General features: G+C 35.4%; 1 protein-coding gene across 1 annotated transcript in view; it reads right to left on the reverse strand.

Moving 5' to 3' along the window:
• LOC148943273 (5-taurinomethyluridine-[tRNA] synthase subunit GTPB3, mitochondrial) overlaps positions 1–22,827 on the reverse strand; it is a 53,583-nt gene that overhangs the window by 30,245 nt on the left and 511 nt on the right. Inside the window, exons 2-5 of the mRNA XM_089100945.1 lie at positions 18,963–19,126; positions 16,921–17,094; positions 5,374–5,493; positions 1,890–2,059 (exon numbers count right to left, since the gene is read on the reverse strand). Coding sequence (XP_088957071.1) covers positions 1,890–2,059; positions 5,374–5,493; positions 16,921–17,094; positions 18,963–19,008 — 510 coding nt within the window. The 5' untranslated portion in view covers positions 19,009–19,126. The remainder of the gene's footprint in view (positions 1–1,889; positions 2,060–5,373; positions 5,494–16,920; positions 17,095–18,962; positions 19,127–22,827) is intronic.

Raw genomic sequence — 22,827 nt, forward strand, 5'->3', positions numbered from 1 at the left:
CTTTTTTGTTCTGATTCCAAATATATAAGATTCATTAAGTTTAGTGTTGTTGCTTGATTTTCGAAAAAGCGGGAAACACCCGTAAAAAGTCGAAGAATCTTAATGAAAATAGCACCATCAGATTCAGTGTATCAAAGAATCTCACAATAGAAGTTTCAAGCTCCCATCTTCAAAAATGTGGAATTTTGTATATTTTTTTGCCAGACCAAAGATCACAAATGCGTGTTTATTTATTTGTTGGTTTTCTGGGGAAAAATTCCACGGCATTTCTGGGGAAAAATTCCAAGGTTGGAAGATTTCTGGCATTTGAAAAACGATCAGAAATTGAAGTATATTTCAAATAAAAGCATACTAAAGAGAATTTTCAGTCCGCAAGAAATTTCCCAGGGAGAACTTTCAGCGAGGATGCAATTTTCCGTAGGGTATTTAGCGTAGAGAAACTCTCCATGGAGGTTTTTTTGGAAGGGGACTCTATTGATATCAACATTCCGTTTTTTAAAGTTTCAGTTACTATTGAGCCACGTCGCTCCTTACTTATATTCCGTTACCACGTACTGTTTGATTAGATGAATCTTGTGTTTCAAGAGTCATCTTAAGGAATTGGGATAAAGATACCCCCTTACGTGGAAAATGCCTCCCCCCCCTTCACATTGTTGCTCCCACAGAAAATTCCCTCTTGATAATTTATCCCGTGGAAAATCCGTGGAAAATGGACATTTATCCGTGGAAAAGTTATGGACACCATAACTTTTAATTTCCATTCGAATAAGCCCTTCCCCAGTATTTTAGGACTATTGGTCTGATACGATCACCCCTGGAGAAAACAAACAAATAAACTAAGGTTGTAAGGTTGTAAGGCTTTATGCTAAGGTTGTAAGGAAAATGAGGGAAGGTTCGGAGGCCGGGTGTAGTTGCTTGAGATGTGGGGAAAATGATTGTGGGTTGGGTCATTTCCTCCTCCGGTGTAAGCAACTCTCTCATTTAAGGGGATTAATTATCCAGGAGGGGGAAGATAGGCTGCTTTGCGAGTTAATGAGGTCTAGGACTCCCCGTTATATTGTGGCAGTAGGAAATTTTGTATTGATGGGAAGGATGTTAAATGAAGTGTAATTTTTTCTTTAGTATTTGTCTTTTTGTATATGGCTTTAATTGGCTTTTAAATATAGATTATTATTATTATTATTAAACACGCATCTGTGATCTTTCTTCTCGCAAAAAAATAGAAAAATCCACATTTTTGCAGATGGTAGCTTTACTACAATAATGGTTCTTGGATACGCTGCATCTGGCGGTGTGATTTACATTAAGATTTTTTGACTTTTAAGGGGAATTTCCGCCCTTTTTCGAAAATCAGGCAAATTTTCTCAGGCTCGTAGCTTTTGATGGGTAACACTAAACTTACTAAATCTTAAATATTTGGAATCAGCATAGTAAGCTGATTCTTTTGGTATATCTATTGATATCAAAATTCAATTTTTGGTTATTATTGAGAAGGGTCGCTTCTTAATTACAGTTTGTTACCACGAACTGCTTGATATCAGGTAAAAGAGAGCAAAATATACACCTGCTACCAAGGCCATATCCAGGGGGGGGGGGGGGTACCCGGTTTGAACACCCCCCCTCCCGAAATTTTTGACCGAGTCTAAAATTAGTCTAAAAAATACCTGTAAAGACAAAACCTTACCAGAAAAACGGGAAAAAATCGGGTAACCCCCCCACCCCGAACAAAAATCCTGGATCCGCTCTTGCCTGCTACCTTAGTACTTGTAAATATTTAACAATATTTGAAAGAAAAAATTTAAAAAACACTAAGTTTACAATTATTTTAGATTTCTATACATTTTTTGGGGGGAACATACAAGGGTTGAAAAAATAAATTTAAACAGTACCTTAAGAATCTGTCTCCGCCAGTTCTTGTATAACAGCTCAAGGTCACCACCAACTTGCCGTAATGCTTGTTTACGCTGTGACTCGGTCTCGGCATTTAACAAGTCAGCCAAACCTTCTACTTTTGTCAAATCTAGCTTATTGTTGAGAAAGGCTCGTCGAGTGAATTCTCCTGAAAATCAAAAACCCGCGTAGAAATGCTTGAACAGCCACATCGTCTTCTCATGACCATCTATTTGTTATTGAAAAAAATGTATGTCTTCTGTTACTACATATATATAACAGTGTTGCTTTTTGTGCTTGCTTAAACTGGCGAAATCGTGATATTAACTTTCTATAATATTTCGTTGTCCATAAATATTAAGAAAAAATGTAAGTTAAGGTTATTTTCACTGGAAGAAAAAACGAAATAAGATTTTAAAAGTTATTAATGCAACTCTGGAATTAATCATCACAATATTCTTTTTTTGAGGGGGGAGGGAGATACAAAAAAAACAATTGAAAAATATATCCACATCTGCCAAGCGAATTGTTAAAGATAATTTTTTTTTAAAATGACAAGATAAAAATTGACTAAAAACATTATCTGAAATCATAGGAAGATGTGGATTATATTGGATTTTGGATTCGAAGGATTACATTGGATTGACATTCGCTTGTACATATTTTCTAAGTAAAGAAATAACCCACCCTTACAGGAAACAGTAAAAGGATTATTATAGGTCGACATCCAATCAAAGATCCTGAGAAGATTCGAAAGTCTGCGATGGTGTGACTTCGACAGCAATGAGCTCTTACAGCTCATTTAACGGCCTCGGTTTTCGACCCAAGCAGCCGAGCGCACCTTCCGAGGACTTGGATTCCTGCCACTGATACCTCCATATCTACCCGAAAAAATACCAAAGCAGGCCGGGGGGGGGGAGGAGGCAACCAAAGAAATGATGGTCCAAGAGCCTGCCCGAGTGATTGGCGATGACAAACATCAAACAGAGCGAAACGCAACGACTCGCAATTGATTGAAGTGGATTGAAGAGGCAGACGATACTCTCTACGCTGAGCAGCGCCCGACAGGAGAGATAAGTCAAGTAAGTCACATCATTATTACTACCAAAACACAATCATGTACCACGATTTAACAGCGTTTATAGTTACGACTAGAAAAGTTTTTCTGGAAAATACTTTGTGTGTTCGACAAGAGCGGATCCAGGATTTTTGTTTGGGGGGGGGGGGGTACCCGATTTTTTTTCCGTTTTACCCGATTTTTTTCCCGTTTTCTGGTAAGCTTTTGTATTTACAGGTATGTTTTAGACTAATTTTCGACTCGTTCAAAAATTTCGTGAGGTGGGAGGGGTTCAAACCGGGTAACCCCCCCTGGATACGGCCTTGGTGTTCGATGCTTATACAGAAATATTTCTGAATTCTAAATAACAATCTATCAACCACCAAATGAAAACTCTGACATAAAACATGGCAGAGTAGATGAATGAATATGAGAAATCGACAAAAACAAATAAATATGATATAACAAACGACGAATATAAATATTATAGAACGAATATAAGAAATCGACAAAAACAGAGCGCAACAGCATTCATTTAAGGGGTATTAAAAACTGAAAGGAGAGTATTAAGTGGTACTCGCACCACGTGCGGCATTTTCCATGCTAAATGGATAAGTTACGCTACGTTCAATATAAGTTCCACACTTACGCAAATCCTTTCAGACTATGCTGTAGTAAAAACCTTTAAAATTCAAAAATTAAAATTGTGGAATGGAGATGAAAATTTAAGCTCTGCTTCATGCGGAATCAAGATTCGGTTTCTAATAGCGTTGTTGCTGATGATTCCATCATCATTATAGGCTTCATGCAAATCAATAGAATATTTCTTTTCACATTTATGCTAACGCTTTTTTTTCCTCTACAATAACAGGGACGTGCTATTAAGAGGTTAGTTTAATATGTCATTACAGCGTTGTATGTCATAATATAATCATAATATGTATATAATATAATATTATAATAATATAGAATACTATAATAATATAATATACTATATTAATATAATTATAATAATATAATAATCATAATGTGTCATAACTCTAACAGTTTCAAGCCAGTATAATCCAATTATACAATACAATTATTAATTTCCGTAATTTTTTCAGGCAATTTCAGTTTAGTTATAGAAAGGTAGTTAAAGAATACGGCACTGGACTTTACAGTCCCTACCGGTGGTGCTGATCAGGCACGTACGCAGGAATTTGTTTCGAGGGGGGGGGGCAATTTTTTTCGGAGGAGGGGGGGGGGCAAATCCTTTAAACCCATTATTCTGTGAGAAAAATCAGAAAATTATGGGAAAATGAAAAAAACGTGAGATTTCAGGGGAGGGGAGGGGGGGGGGGGGTCCGGGCCCGGAGGCCCCCCCGCTGCGTACGTCCCTGGTGCTGATCTCCGTTTCTTGGCCCTTCAGCCAGGAAGTGCAACGGGGGGGGAACCATCCTGTGCTTTCTCACACCCTTCCTGTTTACCTTCCCCAGATTCTCCAGGTACTCCTTTAAAGCTGGGTGGACTGTGGCTGAGCTTCAGAGTCACGTCACTGACCCCCGTCCCAAACCGAATAATTGGATACACTAGGATTCGAATCCTCGCCCTCTCGGACAAAGAATCCAATCCAAGCGCACCAATCCACTGGGCTAGTACGGCTTTCAATTTAGCTATAACAATCACAAATTCAATCAAAAATATGTTTTTATAAAAATTTAGAAACTAATATGAAAAAGCGTAAAGTATTAAAAAATGTAAAATAAAAAAAAAATATTTAAACGAAGGAAAAATGTCAGATATTGCATCTCAAAGCACATGATTTGAAAACTTTAATGGCGTTAATAATACCAGCGATCATTTTTTTTTTCCTAAACTGAATTCGGCAATATATCCAAAGGAGGTCTTCTAATAATTGTGTGTGTGCATATTCTTTAGTATTTGTCTTTTTGTATATGGCTTTAATTGGCTTTTAAATATAGATTATTATTATCATTAAGAATAACTAACGACACTAGGGTCAAAACACAATCAATAACATCTTGAGGTTAATTGTTTTCCTCTGGTATAATTAATAAATCAATTACAGGAAAGGAATAATTAAGATTTCTTTATGATAACATTAATTATTTATGAAAATCGTTATTTTGTTCTGTTTGTTATAAATGAAAATCATTAATTATTATTATAAAAATTGTTATTTATAATCATTAATTTTCATAATCGTTTATGATAATTAATTATTACATTAATTATTTATGAAAATATGATTAATTATTTAAGAAAATCGATTACGATCTGATTATAATTCGACTGGAGTTAATTCTTGCTTGAAATTCTGTAATTGTGGGCTTGATTGAGCGTGCATCGTGCTTGATTGTGCTTGAGCGTGCATCGAGCGTGCTTGAGCGTGCATGATTGAGCTTGATTGAACCTTTAACTACCTGCTTCTGCTGGCCTGAAATCAGGAATTGTAGCAAGTGATTCTAAGACACAGCTAATAACAGCTTTCCCTCCATGAATGTGAAACTCACAGCAATCTTCACCAGTGAAACTTTTTGGACCTAAAAAAGATAAAACAAAGAAAACGTAATCCATGCGTAAAATGGGTACGTAAATCATAAAAGTACGTAAAAAATTCACTACGTAAATTTTCACCAGTAAATTTTTTTGGACCTTAACTAAGATAAAACACAGAAAAGTTAATCCATGCGTAAAAGTACGAAAAAAAGTACGTAAAAAACCAAAACGTAAATCTTCACCAGTGAAACTTTTTGGACCCTAAAAAAGATAAAATATAGAAAAGCTAATCCATACGTGAAAGCACGAAAAAACGCACATAAATCATATAAGTATTAAAAAAGTATATAAGTAAATCTGCATTAGTGAAACTTTTTGGAAATTAAAAGATAAAAAAAAATAATAGCTAATCCATACCTAATAGCACCAACCAACGCACGTAAATAATAAGAGAACGTACAAAAATATATACATAAATCTGCACCAGTGAAAATTTTTGGACCTTAAAAAAGATAAAACATCAAAAAACTTATCCATCGTATGAATTACATCGTATGTAAAAGTTTAGCAGACGTACTTATATTATAAGGCTGGATGGAGGAGTGCTTTTGTAAGAATAATTTTCAATCAAGTGGATTGAAAATCCACTAGGGGGCACATCAAGTGGATAGTATAGTTCCGAGTTTCTTATATAAGAGTCTGCACCTGGATAAACGAGATTTGAAAAGTACCCTTTTTTGCATCTTCATTAAATTCTGCTAGGGGAAACGTCGGGGGGGGGGGGGTAATTTATTTAAATGAAAATGCCAACAAGGGATTTTCTCAATGAAAATTACAATAAAAGTATTTTTTTGAAATCTTAGAGGGGGACTTTCAAAGGGAGCCCCCCGCCAAACTAGCGCCACTGCTCAGGACTTTCTCAGCGTTGCTAAAACAGATTGGAGAACCATGAAATATTTACAATATTTAAACAAAACACAAATTAAGGAAAATCACAACACAAAATCGCTCTTTACTCCGCAAAACAAAACGCAAATTAAGGAAAATCGCAACACAAAATCGCTCTTTACTCCGCAAAACAAAACGCAAATTAAGGAAAATTGTAAAATTTTGAAATTACAACAAACAATGAAGGAGTAAAGAGGGAAAAGGAGCAGCGGGAGGGCTGCTGGAATAAGAAAATGTGTTAACGTTCACACCTTTTTAGGTAGAATTGGTACTTTTACAATTTTTTTTTTAAATACCATAGTATTTAAGAAATACTATGAGATGATTTTCACTCAGAATATCGTTCCTTCTTCTTTTTGCATCAGAGATCTGACTCCTATCTCTAAAAAGTCCAATTCCGCCCTATTACTGTAGCTACATCCCTTTGTAAGCTCTTTGAGCTACTATTTATTAGGGAACTTAAAAAAGTCTACATTACTCCTCCACACCAGTTTGGATTTAAGCGAGATACCGGGTGTGTCGACAATTTAATCGCTGTTGCAAATGCCCTGATTGATGCGGAATCGTCTGGAGAAAGCCTTTTTTGGGGGGGGGACATGATGTCAGGCGACTCTCTAATCCACGCAGCGATGCTTCTGAAAGCTGATAAACGTGGATTGAATTTGGCCATTATTCATTCTCTATGGGATTTATATTCAAGACTTAGTATCCACCTTAAACTCCCCCTCGATAAAGGCATGCCCCCGATTCCGCGTAGACAACTTATCCTAGTCAAGAAAGGGGCCCGTAAAGGAATTATCACCTCTCCCAACCTCTTTCATAACTATGTTCTGGAAGCACAAGATTTGTGCCCACCTTCACTTATTTTGTCTTCTGTAAACCTTTCCTTGGTATGCTATGCTGACGATATCCTAAACCTTAGTTAAACTCTTCAACGTATCACCAAAGTTTTTGGAATCCTTGAGGCGGAATATCAGAAAGCTGGGCTTGAATTCAACTCCTCCAAATCTGATATTGTAGTGTTTAACTGGAAAACAATTTCCTCTGCCCCTTCCATCACACTTGGATCTAGCTCTGTTCAACATACACGAGATTACCTTATGTATCTAGGTCTGCCCATTGCTTCTTCTATCCGACACACCCCCGAAGACTTGTGCTTGAACAAATCAGACGTAGAAACTCAGCAGCTTACGCTTCCATTGTATATTGTAAACTTCGATTCAACATACATCTTCTACCAAGTCTAAATAATGATGTTGCCCTTCTCCATATCCTCTACACCACACCCTTCTGGAAACTCCTAACTAAAACTGACATGAGTAAAATCCGATCCATGTTCTTTCATTTTGCCAAGTAACTGCTTCATCTGCATCCGTGGTATAAATTCACTCCCTATTGCGAAATTCAAAATTGCTGACCCAGAGGTTGCCATCGCCAGACGGATAGCGAAACATAATCGAAAAGTGATGGGGATTTCAATAATTAGTCCCACATTCTTAAGCAGTGATGTATTGTGTTTTTTTTCTATGCTCTGTCGTGCTGTGTGTTTAATTGTAACGGGTTTTTCAATAATTTTTAATACTAATAATAATTTAATTCTTGTGTGATTGTTTAATGTTACTGTTCTGTAGCATATATAGTATGTCGCGCCGTTTTGAAGATTTTTTTTTTTTTTTGCACATACATTAAGTAAATTAGATGGTGCTATTATCCTTTCTTAAATTATCACCTTCGGCTGCCACCTTGGATCCAAAATCTGTTGTGTTTATTCGTTGTAGTATAACTCATTCATGCACTGCCGTTTCAACAAGTATTGTAAATTTTAATGATTTATTTGTGTCGTAACTGGAGCCATATCTTGCAGTGGTAAGATAATGGACACATTAGATAGTATAGTAATTAGATAGCAGTAATTAGATAGTAATTAATTAGATTAATCACTATCTTATTACTTTTACTATCTTATTACTATTACTAATTAATTACTAATAGTAATTAATTAGATTAAGTAGTAATTAGAAATAATTAATTAGATAGTAATTGTTTGTGATTATACTCGTTCGCTTAGAAGTCTTTTTATTTTTTATTCTGGTTTCCTTCGTATATTTCCTTGTCTTGTATTTTGCGAAGTGTCAAATTATCGTCTTTACATGTTATATTATTTTGTTTTCTTTCACAGCTCCGTCTTCTTGCTTTTGTATGACGGGTTTTCAGATCAATGAATTTACAGCGTTGTAAGAGAACTGTGACGTTTCACTGAATAAAACAGGAATATGTATGAAGTATATAACAAAAATCCGATATATTTTGATAAAAGAACTTGCTATATTTCCAATAGTAGTGGCAATTTTTTCATCAAGTGAAATAAAAATCTCGCAATCCATAACATGTAAATGTAACAGTCGCAATAGCAATCGCCTTGACTTATCCCGTTCATTTATGAATCATCGTATACAGCGTACCTCCCTCGACTCACTAGCTCTACAGCTAAAAATATAGAATATAATTAATTATATGTACATTGAGCAGTTTACAAAAGCATGAAAAGGATGGAGCCAAAATTTATTTATTTATTTTCTAACCCGTCACTACAAAAAAAGCAAGAAGATGGAGTACAATACAATACGAAAAAAAATAAAAGAGAAAAACAAAACAATACAGAAAAAGTACTTAAAAGCACTACATCGACACTACTGCCGCAGTGCCACTCGTGCGACAGTCTTCATTAAAATTGTCGATCTGTTTTCTAACGGCCTGACACGGTTCTCTAACTTCATAACAAAGGCTAATATATGAGTTACGCGTCCACAGAGGTAGACTCAACAGATACTTTGCATAACGAAAGTAGTAGGACCAAATTTGCTTAATGTCAGATTTCTGAAATAAACGTGAAGTAACTCACATTATTTTTATCTGGTGTGAAATCAGTTCTTCTTTCCTGTTGATCCTTCACAGAAGCCAAAATAACTTCATTCCATTCCAGGGTGGTTCTTCTTCTTCTATTTAACAGCAGGCGGGCTTTTCAGTAAAACTACTTAGCCCTTTTCCTTCTGCTTCACTCTGTGGGCTACAGAGCTACTGGCTTGATTGCCTCATACTTATTAGATATATTCAGATATCTTTCAGCAGATCTTTCGACTCTAGGAGTTCAAATATAAGATGATAGATGTCGATTTCTATGCTCTGTGTGCAGGTATAGTTGGCTAGGCTCTTGACTGATAGTGGGATTTTGTGGTGTTTGAAGTATTTTAACAGTTTAGAAAGCAAGGTATGTTGTGCAGACGTCAGCATATTACATTCAAATAGGCAATGGTCAATTGTTTCATTATTCATATTACAATGCCTGCAAAGAGGGGACAGGGGAATTGAACCACTTGAATTAGAAATCTTATATGAGAATGCAAGGAAATTTAGTCCATTTGTTCCAGAACGAATTCTATGATAAATTTTAGAAAGATACTTATTGGGAAAGGGGGAAAGGATAGGATTAATCTTATTAAAATTAATATCTGATAGCCTCCATCGGTAAATATCTCTAATTGGGATTGGTCTCCCACTTGGCTGGTCAATATTTATAGCATTTTTTGCTATTTCATCAACCTGATTATTACCACTTATGCCAGAGTGGCTAGGAATGTACTGAAAGTAAGTGTTTATGCCACTTGAAGCAAGATTATCAATAATACTGAGACAATGATAAATGTCAATGTCCAACTTATATTGAGGAGCTGAGGCCAGCAACTCAAGGCTTGATAAAGAGTCGGAATAGATGATAATATTATTAAATTTTTCAATCAAAGATTGGTTTTGCTTAAGGTGTTCTAATGCCATGATTATGGCTTTTAACTCAGCAGACATTATAGATAAATTATTAAATAATCTCTCGCCCATTGCAATTTTCAGGTGTGGAAGGAAAACACCACTTGAAACCTTCTCATTCATTTTTGACCCATCAACAAACATTTGGAAGTGATTTTTATAGGTAATTGTATTAAGTTCTGCAAATTTTTTCTGAACAAAAGCAATGGGGGTTAAATCTTTATTCCATTTTGAAAATTCAGTATTTATTATGGGAGATGACCAATTCCATGGAGGGGACTGGGGGAAAGTAGGTGCAATAGACTTTGCTGGTACAGGGAACTTCTTTTGAACATTGGCATACTCATCTGCAATACCTCTATACATGGCTGGATTTCTTAACCAGTTATGTAATGTGTGTGAGCTATTTGATTCAATTTTTGTAAGATGTTTTATCAAGAGAGAGCTACGTCTATCTTTTATTGTTGTTAATCCACTCTCCATAAGCAGAAACTTGGTGCTTGTGGGTTTCCTAAGACCAAATATGAGACGTATTATATCGTTTTGTGTTGTTTCAATTTTGTGCATCTGGGTCTTTGCACATGCACCATATACAATGAGCCCATAGTCAATATGGGGTCTTATATGTGATTTATAAAACTGGAGTAAGGTTTTCTCCTTACAACCCCAGGGTGTGGAAAGAAGTCTTTTTAGTATATTTGCTTTTCTATAACATTTTTTTATTGTGTTTGAAATGTGGAGGTGGAAATTAAGTTTTTGGTCAAGCATGAGACCTAGGTAATTAATATTATTATCTTCTGGAATAGTTGTTTTATTTAGAGTTAGTTTTGTATTAACATGGTTTCGCTTCCTGTGAAATTGGATTATTTTTGACTTGGTGGGTGCAATGGGTAAATCTGAATGTTGAGAGAATTTTTCAAACTGGAAAAGTGACTTTTGCAGATTTGACTGTGCTATCTGAAAGGTGTTGCCAGATGACCATAGCACCAGATCATCAGCATATTGTAGATTCGTGTGGGGTAGGTTCATGTCCCAGAGATATAGGGCAAATAGGAGGCAACTGAGGACTGCTCCCTGAGGTAGGCCTTTGGATATTGTCTTTTGGGGTGAAGAGGCTGAACCAACACAAACAATGAAACTTCGCACTTCTATGAAGGATTTAATAAAGGATACTAGCTTGGGAGGTACTCCAAGGTTTGCAAGTTTATTTAAAAGGATTTGGTGGTTCACATTCTCATATGCCCCTTCAAAATCAAGGAAAGCTGCCACTAGGATATTATTTTTTGAGAAAGATTCATTTATTGCATTTGTTAGCAAAATGAAAGCATCTGTTGAGGAGTGGTATTTCCTGAATCCAGTTTGAGTGTGTGGGATCATGTTATTTTTCTCAACAAACCAGAGGAGTCTGTGATAAATCATTTTCTCCATTATTTTCCCCATCACAGGTGTAATCATTATGGGCCTATAACACTCAGGGTTATCTTTTGGTTTATTTTTCTTTAGGATTGGTAGGAGGGACGAACATTTCCATATATTGGGGAACCTAGAGGATGCCCAAGCGTGATTATAACAATTTAGCAGTTCTTGTTTGTATGAAGGTGTGAGATTCTTTATCCATGTAGGGTGTATATTGTCATAGCTGCTGCTAGTTTTGGACCTAATATGATGTATTGCATTATTCAATTCCTGGATTGAAAATGGATTAGTTATGTACTCGGATCCTGGGCGTGGTTGGTAACTAGGGTTCATAGGAATTGTGGACAGATTGCTTTGATTGTTTGATGTTAGCTTATTAACAAAAAGAGTTGCAAATAGGTTAGCCTTTTCAATATCATTGTCATAATGGGTATTATTATGTATAAGTTCATATAGGAGTGGGTTGGGAGAAGTCTTTTTCCCACATATGTGGCTTATGACTTTATGTATAATTGTCTCATGCGTTTCTCTGTATAGATTATTTGCAAAATTATTCCATTATTTATATTTAGCATATATTATAGTCCTTTTTAGATTAGATTCTGCTTGTAATTTTTTTAAATATGTAGTAGGTGTTGGTTTTTTTATTAATTCTGTCCTAGCTGCCTTTTTTATCTTCCATTTATTTAGGCACTCATTTGTCCACCATGCTTTAGGAATTTGTTTAGGGAATGTTTTCTTAGGTGTTGTCCTGGGGATAGAATGATTAGCTGTATTTATTAGTAAAGATGTCAAGGCTTCAGCATGTGTTTCAACTGTTGTGTTAGAAATGCATGAACTTTGGGTGAAACTTGTAATTTCATCATTTAGCTTATTTTGGAAAATAGACCAATTTGCTTTAGTGTTGATATATTTGGAGGTATGAGATGAAGTTTCAGCAGGTTCATTAAGGGAGCAAACTATAGCAAAGTGGTCTGTACACAGACTATCAATTTTATTTATGTAAATTTTGTTCAAAAAATTTAAAGACACAATTTGTAGGTCAATTGTGGAGAATTTGGCACTGTTGGGGTTAAAATATGTATTTAGGTTTGGAGGGGTAGCAACAGCTAATTCATTATTATTTGAAGTCATATGCTCAATAAATTTACCAGCTTTATTTGCTGGTTTATTCCCCCACAAAAGGCTGTGGGCATTGAAATCACCACAAATAATGATGTTTTTTAACATATTAGAATTATTTATATAATTAAAGAAATCCTTGGCATCTGAAGTTTGGCCATTAGGGTTATAAAAGCTTATTATGTAGGTTTTTAAATTATTCAGCCAAACACTTATACCAATTACATCAACATCATTTTCAAAATCTGGAAAATTGATGCCACAAAATTTTATATTATTATTAACTAATAAAGCTACACCACCTCCTTTTCTCTCTGAAGATCTATCCTTTCTCAGGATAGTGTATCCCAGAGACTTAATTTGTTGATTTTGGGTTAAATGAGTTTCCTGGAGGCAAGCAATATTAATGGAATTATTATTCATAAATGATATTAGTTCATTTAGCTTATTTTCTGTGAGTGATCTTACATTCCATTGGAGTATTGATAAATGTTGTGTTGTTGATTTATTCTTCATATGACTGTGTATCAATGTTCAGCTTTGTTAAAAGTAAAGCAAGATCTTTTTTTGCTTGAATGAGCATATCATCTGGGATGTAGATTTTTGCCAATTCTGCAATAATTTTTGTTTTCTGTAGTTGATGTATGTTCATGGCCTGAACTGCATTACAGTTTAGAATGAATAAGTATATATTTGGGAATTGCATTTTTGGTTGTGCATCCTGTTTGTTTGTTAAGGGATTGATTCCTGGTAGTGTTTCTGGTTTGTTTCTTCTTGGGAGGGAGGGCCATGCTGGCCTCATCTCACCGGAAAACGAGGCTTGCTGGCTTGGTGATTCCTTCTGATAAGGATTTGAGCTAGGGGGCTTAGAAGATATTGTTTTATATGGGGTGCTTGATGCATTTGGGGCATTTGACTTGGGGGTTTTGGTTGGTTTCATTACAGGCTTTATTTGGTATTGTTGGGCAGCATTTGCTTCCATTGCTGCAAAGGGGTATGGGATGGCCTTCTCTGTTGATATTTGGAGTGTTAGAGCTCTTTTCTTGTGTGCAGGGCATAATGATTTATTTGTAGATTCATGTGGACCTTTGCAATTGATGCATGTAGGCTGGGTGTTTTTGCAAGTTGTCGGCTCTTTAGGATGGAAAGATTTACAATTACTACACTCTTGGAGAATTTCATTGCATTTGTTTGTCGTGTGTCCCAGTTTGAAACACTTCTGACACTGAATAGGCTTAGGTTTGTATTCTTTGTGTGGTTTGATTTGCCCAAATAGGAATAATTTTTCTGGGATATCAATTTTATCCTTTAGTGTGAAAAAGAAGGATCTACTAGTTTTTAGGCCAGTAGAGTTAGGTTTTCCAAGTTGGGTAACATCCTCAACTGGGATTGTGTTTCCAGCCCTATCTGAGAGGCCTTCTTTTAACTCCTGAGTAGATATCTCTGGGGGAACATTATAAACTACAATTTTTGTTGGTGATTGTTTTGGGTTCCAATTAGATGCAATAATTGGGATATTCAGAAGGGATTTAAGGTTAATTATTGTATCTGCTGATTTCTGATCTTCTACAGCTATAAGCAGAGATCCATCACGGTTAATGTTAAGAGAGAACATTGATTTTAGCAATTTAAAAATTGCAACTCTTATTGCAGTGATCATTTTTATTTCAAAGGGGGTAGTGGGTGTAATTTTAAGGTACATTCGTAAGTTTTTGGAGGGAGGATCTTGGGCAGGGAGAGGGGAAATGCTTTTAATTGGGGAGATTTTTTTCCTTTTTTTAGAGCTTCTAGAGAGGACCTCTTGAAACCCATTATCATCATTTATGGTTGCATTAGGACCTACAGTTATCATAGTCCTATTTTCCGAATCGGAGCCATCATTAGAACTGTCAGATAATGTGCTTGACCAGCCAGGATGGGTATCTTTCACTATGGAATTTGATTTGGGATCTGGGGGGACGTTTTTTTTTTTGAGGACTTATGAAAATTTCCGATTCGAAAAATCTTTAAACAAAAAAAAAAAAAAAAAACAATAAGGGGAAAAAGATGATATAAAAACGTATGCACTATACTATGGGAGGGATAAACACCACAGTATAGCCCTGAGGATGACTTGAGCAGGATAGGTTTGGCACAACTACTGATTAGAAGCGATAATAATCAAGAAAATATATTTCGATTTTCTTGTACGGTTGCTGTTGTTGAATCGAAGTTATACCGCGAATTCCTCTTCTTCTTCCTGTGTATCTTTGTAGATGCTAAATTAACACTTCTTTACTCTAGGGTGAATCTACAACTTAAATTCAATTGAGAAATTCCGGCTTGAATTCAATGCCCCCTTCCTGTTTATCCTTCACTGACTCACGCAAGCTAAACTAACATGTTGCTTTATTCTATTGTAATTTTGCTTTGTCTGCTAACCGCAGATTTCGTTATGCAATGGTCCATGCCTTTTTCTTTAGCTGTTCAGGGTAATTTGTCATCTTGTGCAATTTTAAATGCGTCATAGATACTAGAATCTATATATGACGTCACTCGCATGATTTTCGTGAATTCAATTCCTCTCTCATGTTTATCCTTCACAGACTGACACAAGATAAACCAACTCGTTCTTTCATTCAACTGTAATTTTCCTTTGTTTTCTAACAGCAGATTTCACTGTGCTACGTTTTCATTTGCAATTTAATGTGATTTTGGTTATGTCTGGTGCCATGCCTTTTTCTTTAGCTGTTCAGAGCAATTTGTCATCTTTTGTAATTTGCATGCGTCAGAGATACTAAAAATGATACGACCACTCCTAAGGAAAAAATATGTAATTCTTGCTCTTGAAATTTATATAAATCTGCCGTCACTCAAACTCATACAAAAACCCCAGACACTTAGAAAGAAGTAATGATATTTTTTTCTGGTGATGTCATTTGAAGCTGCACAAACTTTCCTAAGTTGTCAAAAGGGAGTAGTGATGCCAACCTTCTCGTGATGCCCTCGAGAGTGTCTGACCATGAGTCAGGGTATTTTGTGGAATATGCTGGTAAATCAGATGGACTGAAACCGACTATGCCTGGGGGGCAACCACCTTGAGATACAGAGTACCAACTGAGGCGTAAGAAAAGATTCCTTGAAGAGCCATTCGAGGTGGAAAAGTACCTTCTCTTGCTAGTATTGATTCTAAGGATCTAGCGCCACTTGCCACTGAGGACTTGTGAGTGGTAGGCTAATTTCCCCTCCCTTTTGAAAGATAGATCTTTCCTACCAAATTCAGTGTGAAGCTTGCTGGTGGGGTTCTTGAGATAGGGAAAAGCAATGGTGGACAGGTTGGCACTACCAAGAAAGGCTCTTTTGCAAAAGGGTAAAAAAAAGACATAGGCAAGTCCTATCTCAAAATGCCATACCCAACGGGGCATCAATTACGATCAATGGCGTAAGTGGCATCTGTGGCCGTCAGGGAGATGGCAAGATGGCAAGATGGCGGTTAAAAAAACGACTGGCTATCAAGTCCAACTTGGAACCACCTGGCGGGTTCAGGAATAATGGTAGACACTGGGATCGCAGTACTGCAGACACACCCTTCTGGACAAAATCATGTTGCCAGATCTCAAACGCCATGATTAACCAAGGGCTTGCAAGGTTCTATGGGTCAAGGACAAGTTCTATACAGGACAAGGACAAGTTCTATACAGGAAAAGGACAAGTTCTATATATTTCTAACAGTAAAGCTGAAAGTATTTTAAAACTGAAATCTACTTTCAGAATACAACAGGTGCTTTAAAATTCGATCCAAGCGCATTTATATTTTATTGTGTATTTACAATAGAACAAATTATCAAGAATATTCATTTTTAAATAATGAGAAAAGGAAGTTCCCCAAATCCTGTGTTTTATACAAATATACAGAGTGGCTAAGATAAAATAGGTCCAGCGTGAAGTACAAATACTTACAGAATAGTAAATTACTAATAAATTAAATATTTAATTACAATATATATATACTTTTAATTATAAATACTTTTCTATATTTTGTCTATGCAAGAATGTAAGAGCAGAAGTGCATTGTTTGGAGACACAAAATAGCCCAAAAGCTCCTAGTGATAAATCTATCCTAGCTACTGTACATACACCTCAAAAGCAGCGCTATGTCAAACAACAATAAATTTAGTAAATCTTACCTGGAAAATAAACAATCATCCCTTTATCAATTAGCGTTTTCTTTAGAGGGTGTACAATATTTACTAATGCCATTTGTCTTGGCGTAAATTTATGTCGATTTGTCATCTTTTCCAGGGCTGTCTGTGCATTATATCCGGATATTCGAACGACGGCAACTGCAGAACGTCCTCTTCCTTAAAGAAAAAAAAAACTCCTTAAAAGGAAAAAAAGTCCTCTTTTCCTTTTTCCTTTAAATTTCCTTTAAACGTCTCTTCCTTAAAAGGCAATATAATTAGAGGCTAAGGATTACACATAACTGGGACTACAAACTTTAGCTAGTCTTTTGATAAAAATCACCTACACTATTTTGTGGTTGTCAGTACAGTGGTTATATTGTAAAAACTTCCCTCCTCTATGTAATTGAAACGTTAAATAAGTGAATCCCCTCCTCTTTCAGAAGAGGAAAAGGATTCCCTCCCCATTTTCCTTTTTTTTATCATTTATTGTGTAAAGTTTATTGGTGTTAACTTTTGGAAATGCTATTTTCAGTACTTTGCTAAATTCTTTTTATTGTTTATACTGATGTACTTTACATCTTGATGTGCATTGAAAATTTTCGTTTTTAGCTATTTTTTGGGCTTTTTGCAGTTTGTCTTTTTTCATTTTTTTCATTTCATTTAATTATGTTTGCTGTAAAAAGGACCAGAAATCACTAGCAGAGTTGTAAACAACAACCAAATAGAGGGGGCAATGTTGATGCCGTTTCTCAATCCCTCCCTTATATGCTTCTCACTTATTAACTCTTGACGGACCATGTACCTGTCCCTCAAAGAGGATTTTTGGTAGCTGGTTTGCTGACATTTGTTGAATGTGGAGCTGTTGAATTTTGATCAAGTTCATGATGGTACAGGAGCAATGGACCTAGGACCAAGTCAACATAGGTAATCCCTGTTGTGCAGCAGAGGCATTTAGTGCAGAGATTCTTTGTTTATCCTCAGTCTTTATTGACCAGGTTTTACTTTAATATAAAACAATGAGAGTTATTAGAGAGTTAAAGCAATGGATCTTCACATATGTAACCAGTGCTTAGCTTCTCTAGATTAGTAGTAGGGCCTTGAAGCTCCAACTAGCCATGCCAAATCTTTCCCAGATCGAATTTGAGTGACCATTGTTAGAAGTAATGAGGCTGGATAGATAGAAGGAATGGACGTTTTCAAAGTCATCAGAGTTCTTGGCAAATGGTATCTAGACACCAAAAGAACCTTGGTTTTGGCTGTACTAATAATCATCCAAAAGGCTTCTGTTGCTGACTTGAGTCCATTAGTGTCTGCTTGAAAAATGTGTTCTAGGTCTATTAATTTTTAACAATATCCTCTGTGTGTGCCATTTCTTCCATTGGTTTCCTCCCAACTGTGGGGCCATCTACAGTTTCAGAAAGTGACAATGCTCAAGGAATAGGTTGAAAAAGTGGGGAGACAAGAGATAAATTTGTAGAACACCTGTTGATGTAAGAAATTTATCTGTTAGTCCCTCAGACCTATTGACCTGGCTATAGAACTTTGAATACATGTCTTTAATCAGAAATATAATGTTTTCAGAAACTCCATAACATTGCAGAGTTTGTCAGAGTCTTTTGTGCCATATAATGTCAAAAGTCTACTTGAAATCAATGAAAAGTGATAGCAGCTATTTCATGCATGTGATATATTTATTACACAATTGCCAAGTTAAGAAAATTTGGTCTATGGTGGAACAGTCTTTTTAAAGACTGGCCTTATATAACTCACTAACTCATCCTCTTTGATAATTAATCTATCAGCCAATTTAAACTTGTTTCATTCATTTATTCCCCCTAAAATAACCCTCCAGGCATAAAATAATGGGGAAATGAAATCAAGTATAGTATCATATCCCCAATACTTCTTGACTACTAAGCTTCTTGTGTTGGCCCTGAAGTGTGTTGCTGTAGCCAGGTTGGAACTCTAAGTTCCACATTAGCAAGCTGAGATTAAACCCACTTCACCAGCAGAGGACACAAGAGAATAAGAGATTCAATATTTACCAGTGCTCAAACCAAATATTGTTCCAGCTCCTCTTGAAATACTCATTATTGTTACCAGTGCTCAATCAAAGTTACCAGTGCTCAAACCAAATATTGTTCCAGCTCCTCTTGAAATACTCATTATTGTCTAAATCCTCTCAAAAATAAAAACTGGTCCTAAACACCTACAAAAAGAATAAATAAAGATTAAATATTTTTCTGGTTCAATCCTGATTGCTATGGATGTGAAGTCAACTCCCTTTAAAAATTCAGAAGTTGAAGTCTGGGTCAAATACATTTGAATGGAGTCTGGAATGGAGAATGAATGGAGTCTGTCTTTGAGTGGGGAATGGAATCTGGAGTCTGGGTCAAATAGATTTGAATGGAGTCTGGAATGGAGAATGAATAAAGTCTGTCTTTGAATGGAGTCTGGGCCAAATAGATTTGAAGCAATGAAATGTTTATCCACTTTACATTTCTGACTTTGACTATTATTATTCAAGATTATAATTCTGCAAAAAATAAATAAAGTACCAAGGACACTATAAATGAAATGTGATGTCTTTAAATTGGCTAAGTAGGAACCCACACAACCACATAAATTTTTAAAAATTAGGGAAATTCTCAATTTTTATTGGAAATTGAGGACTGGCTAATTGAGGAAAATTATGGAAATAATTTGATTGATGAAAACTGTGGAAGTAATAATTTAATTGAGGACTATTTAAATTAAAATTTAAAGTACTCAATTTTTAATGAAAAAGACCTCCATATGCAGTTGGGTGGTTTTATGCTGAGCAGCTGCCAAGTTTGAAAATAATGAAGATGTGTAAAAAATCAGCAAAAAGAATATATAATCATTGAGTTCTGTAAGTGTAACTTTCCTGATCACTTTAGTGAAAGAAATACACTGCCATAAATTTCATCTGTCCATTAATATGGATATTATTAATGTTAATTAAGATTAAACACATTAGTAAATTGACTTGCCTATAAAAATATCTGTTTAGAAAGACCAATTATGCTATTCTGTTTTATTTATCTTTTTAGTTGACTATTAACAGACTAGAAGCAGAATCATTATTTTCTTCTCTTTTAAAAATATCACTTTGATTACTTATTTTTTTATGTTCCCACTAGCTTGACTAACAATAACAGATGCATCATCATATTGATTTTTGTATTTCTTGATGACCAGCTGCAGATAAATTAGGTGTTAAAAACGTTAGCTCAACTTCTTTGTAAACAGGAAAAGTTTCCACTTGCCTCTTCAACAATTCAGTTGTGGTAACAACAAAGAGAGTTTACACAACAAAAAAAAAAAAAATCTAGATGTGTAGCAACCACAAGAAAATGAGAAAAAATCCTTGTTTTCAGGTCTGATTAGACTGAACATGAAACCAAGGAAAACAAATTATTTCATGTTGATGGCCTTGGCCAAGTGCACTAATTGACTAGACTTGATCTGAAAAATACCTTCTTATTTCTACTTTTTTCATGACTGACTGGTTGTTTTTGCCCCCCCCCCCTATATTTTTGTGACTTGCCACCATTGGTCTTGGTACACTAAGCTAATAGAGTTGTGCAGTAATCACCACCTTTCAAAAACATTCATATTACTATGAGTTCTGTTGCTTTGATAAAGGCTGTTATGTTGTCCATAAGATATGATATTATATGTATTTTATATATATATATATATATATATATATATATATATATATATATATATATATATATATATATATATATATATATATATATATATATATATTTATATTTAAATTTGTTTTCAACAAGAGGGCTAAAATCATATCAAATACAAGGCACAACAGGGAAACTTAGCTGTTAGAAAAACATAAGTTATAGGACAGTCTGTTGGATGCAAAAAGAGGAGGTTGGAAGCCAATTGGAAGTGCCCTATGCAGTTGTGCAAAAGTAGAAGAGGCACATGCAAGGACACAAACTGGACAGAGATTTAATAGGGATTCAACTACAAATAGATTGAAAACCCTTACAACTATTCTAGCCTTCTGATGAAGAGACATTATACTCTGCAAATTTGACTAGAATGTTGACTTTCATACAGTGGGACAATACAAAAAATATGATCAATCTAGCTAGTACCTAAAAAATCTGGGGGGAAACATGGGGCATCAGATGATTTGCCCCTAACCACACATTGCACTCACAGCAAACAACAGAGAATCACTAGAAGCATGCACATTTTTCTGTGGGTTTTTTTTTTCAACTAGTTTACTTTCCAAGATAGACAAAAAGCCCATATCAATGATTTTATCAGAACCTTGAATTTAAAATCTAATGGTGTAAGTCTTTTCTCCCTATCTGCTTCTTGCAGTATACTATGCCTTGCCACCCACTCTAGGTTTTGGCCTTAGTGGCTGCCTTCCCACTGGCAATTTTTTGTAGATAAAATAAGCAGGAACATAAATCTGACTTTACTTAAAATCTAGCTAAGCTTACAGAATTTTAAAAGCCTGCTTATTCTGGCACCTTCAAGTTTGCCCATGCTCTACTAATTTGAATTCTCTTTTCAAGGCTTGCTTTATTAAGGAAGCCTCATTCTGGTTCATTCCTCACTTTCTATATTTTATTAAGGAGTGATGTTAACTTTCACTAATGAGAGAGGAACAGACAATCTTTGTTGATTGTATCAAGGTATCAATTCCTTCCTTGTACAACCAAGTTGATGAATGATAAGAACTTACCACCATAGCAAGGTCTCACCCAATTTATAAGGTTTTAAAGATATACAAATACATTTTCTAAACTTGAAAAAGAAAAACATTGATATGGCTTAAAATTCTACTCAAATAATAGGAATTGCATTTTCAGAACTAATGCCAGAGAAAAGGAAACTGATAACTAAAAATTAAGGTACAATGTTGTTTTGCCAAAATTTCAATAGGTATAGACCTGTCATGTAGGCAAATTTTGGGACCCTCTAGGAGTAGAGGTAGGCAGGGGCATACTGAGGGGGGGATGGATGCACTGCCCCTCCAACATTTTTGGCATTTGGTAAAACTTTTGCTGAATGCTAAAATTTTGCAAAATTCTTGATTTCTGCAGAAAATTTGGCATAAATCAGGTAGCAATTTGGTAAATTTTATGAAGATTGCCCATCCAATGAAATGAGTCTCAGGATGCATCTGGAGGTATGTACTTCAAATACCTGCCCAGGACATACTTTAGCCTGTAGACCCATCCCTGAAAGTGTCATTTTCCTAGCCTGACCCCTTTTCAAGATAGCAAAAAGTAGCTAAAGTAGAATTTTACCACCCTTAATTTTTGTCTTGCCCTGAAGTAACATGTCTAAACTGTAGCCTAAAATATAGTAGAAATGTCTTACTAGCCTATTCTATAGGCTATGTTTGAATTTTTGATTCTAATTTCACTTCAAAATTGTATTTACCGGTCAGTGGCTCAAGATATTGAAAAAACATTCATAACAAATTATTGTAGCCTAAATTTGGTAATTTTTTTACCAAATCATATTATTGACTTATGAATAAAGTGAATATACCACTCAATGCCTTTTTTTATGCTCTTTCCAAATATAATAATCATTTTTGTCAGAAATGAATTTTACCCCCACCCCTATATACCAATTCAGGGTATATATTTGTTCATTTGGGGGGGGGGTAAAGTTTAAACTTGCCTCTCATATACATCAAAAATCAAATTTGCCCCCCCCCCCCTAATGTGCAAATAAAGGCATTGAGTGGTATATATTCATAAGTCAATTCAAATCTTCTGTAGTAGCCTAAGTAAAAAGTTAGTAGATTTACAACTTGGGATAGACCTATCCTAGGGATATATATAGGACCATTGGAGGATCTGGGGTGAATTGTCCAGAATCAATAAT

Source organism: Artemia sp. Qi Xiang Cuo, chromosome 15 (assembly GCF_049724085.1).
Source record: "Artemia sp. Qi Xiang Cuo chromosome 15, ASM4972408v1, whole genome shotgun sequence".
Taxonomy (NCBI): domain Eukaryota; kingdom Metazoa; phylum Arthropoda; class Branchiopoda; order Anostraca; family Artemiidae; genus Artemia; species Artemia sp. Qi Xiang Cuo.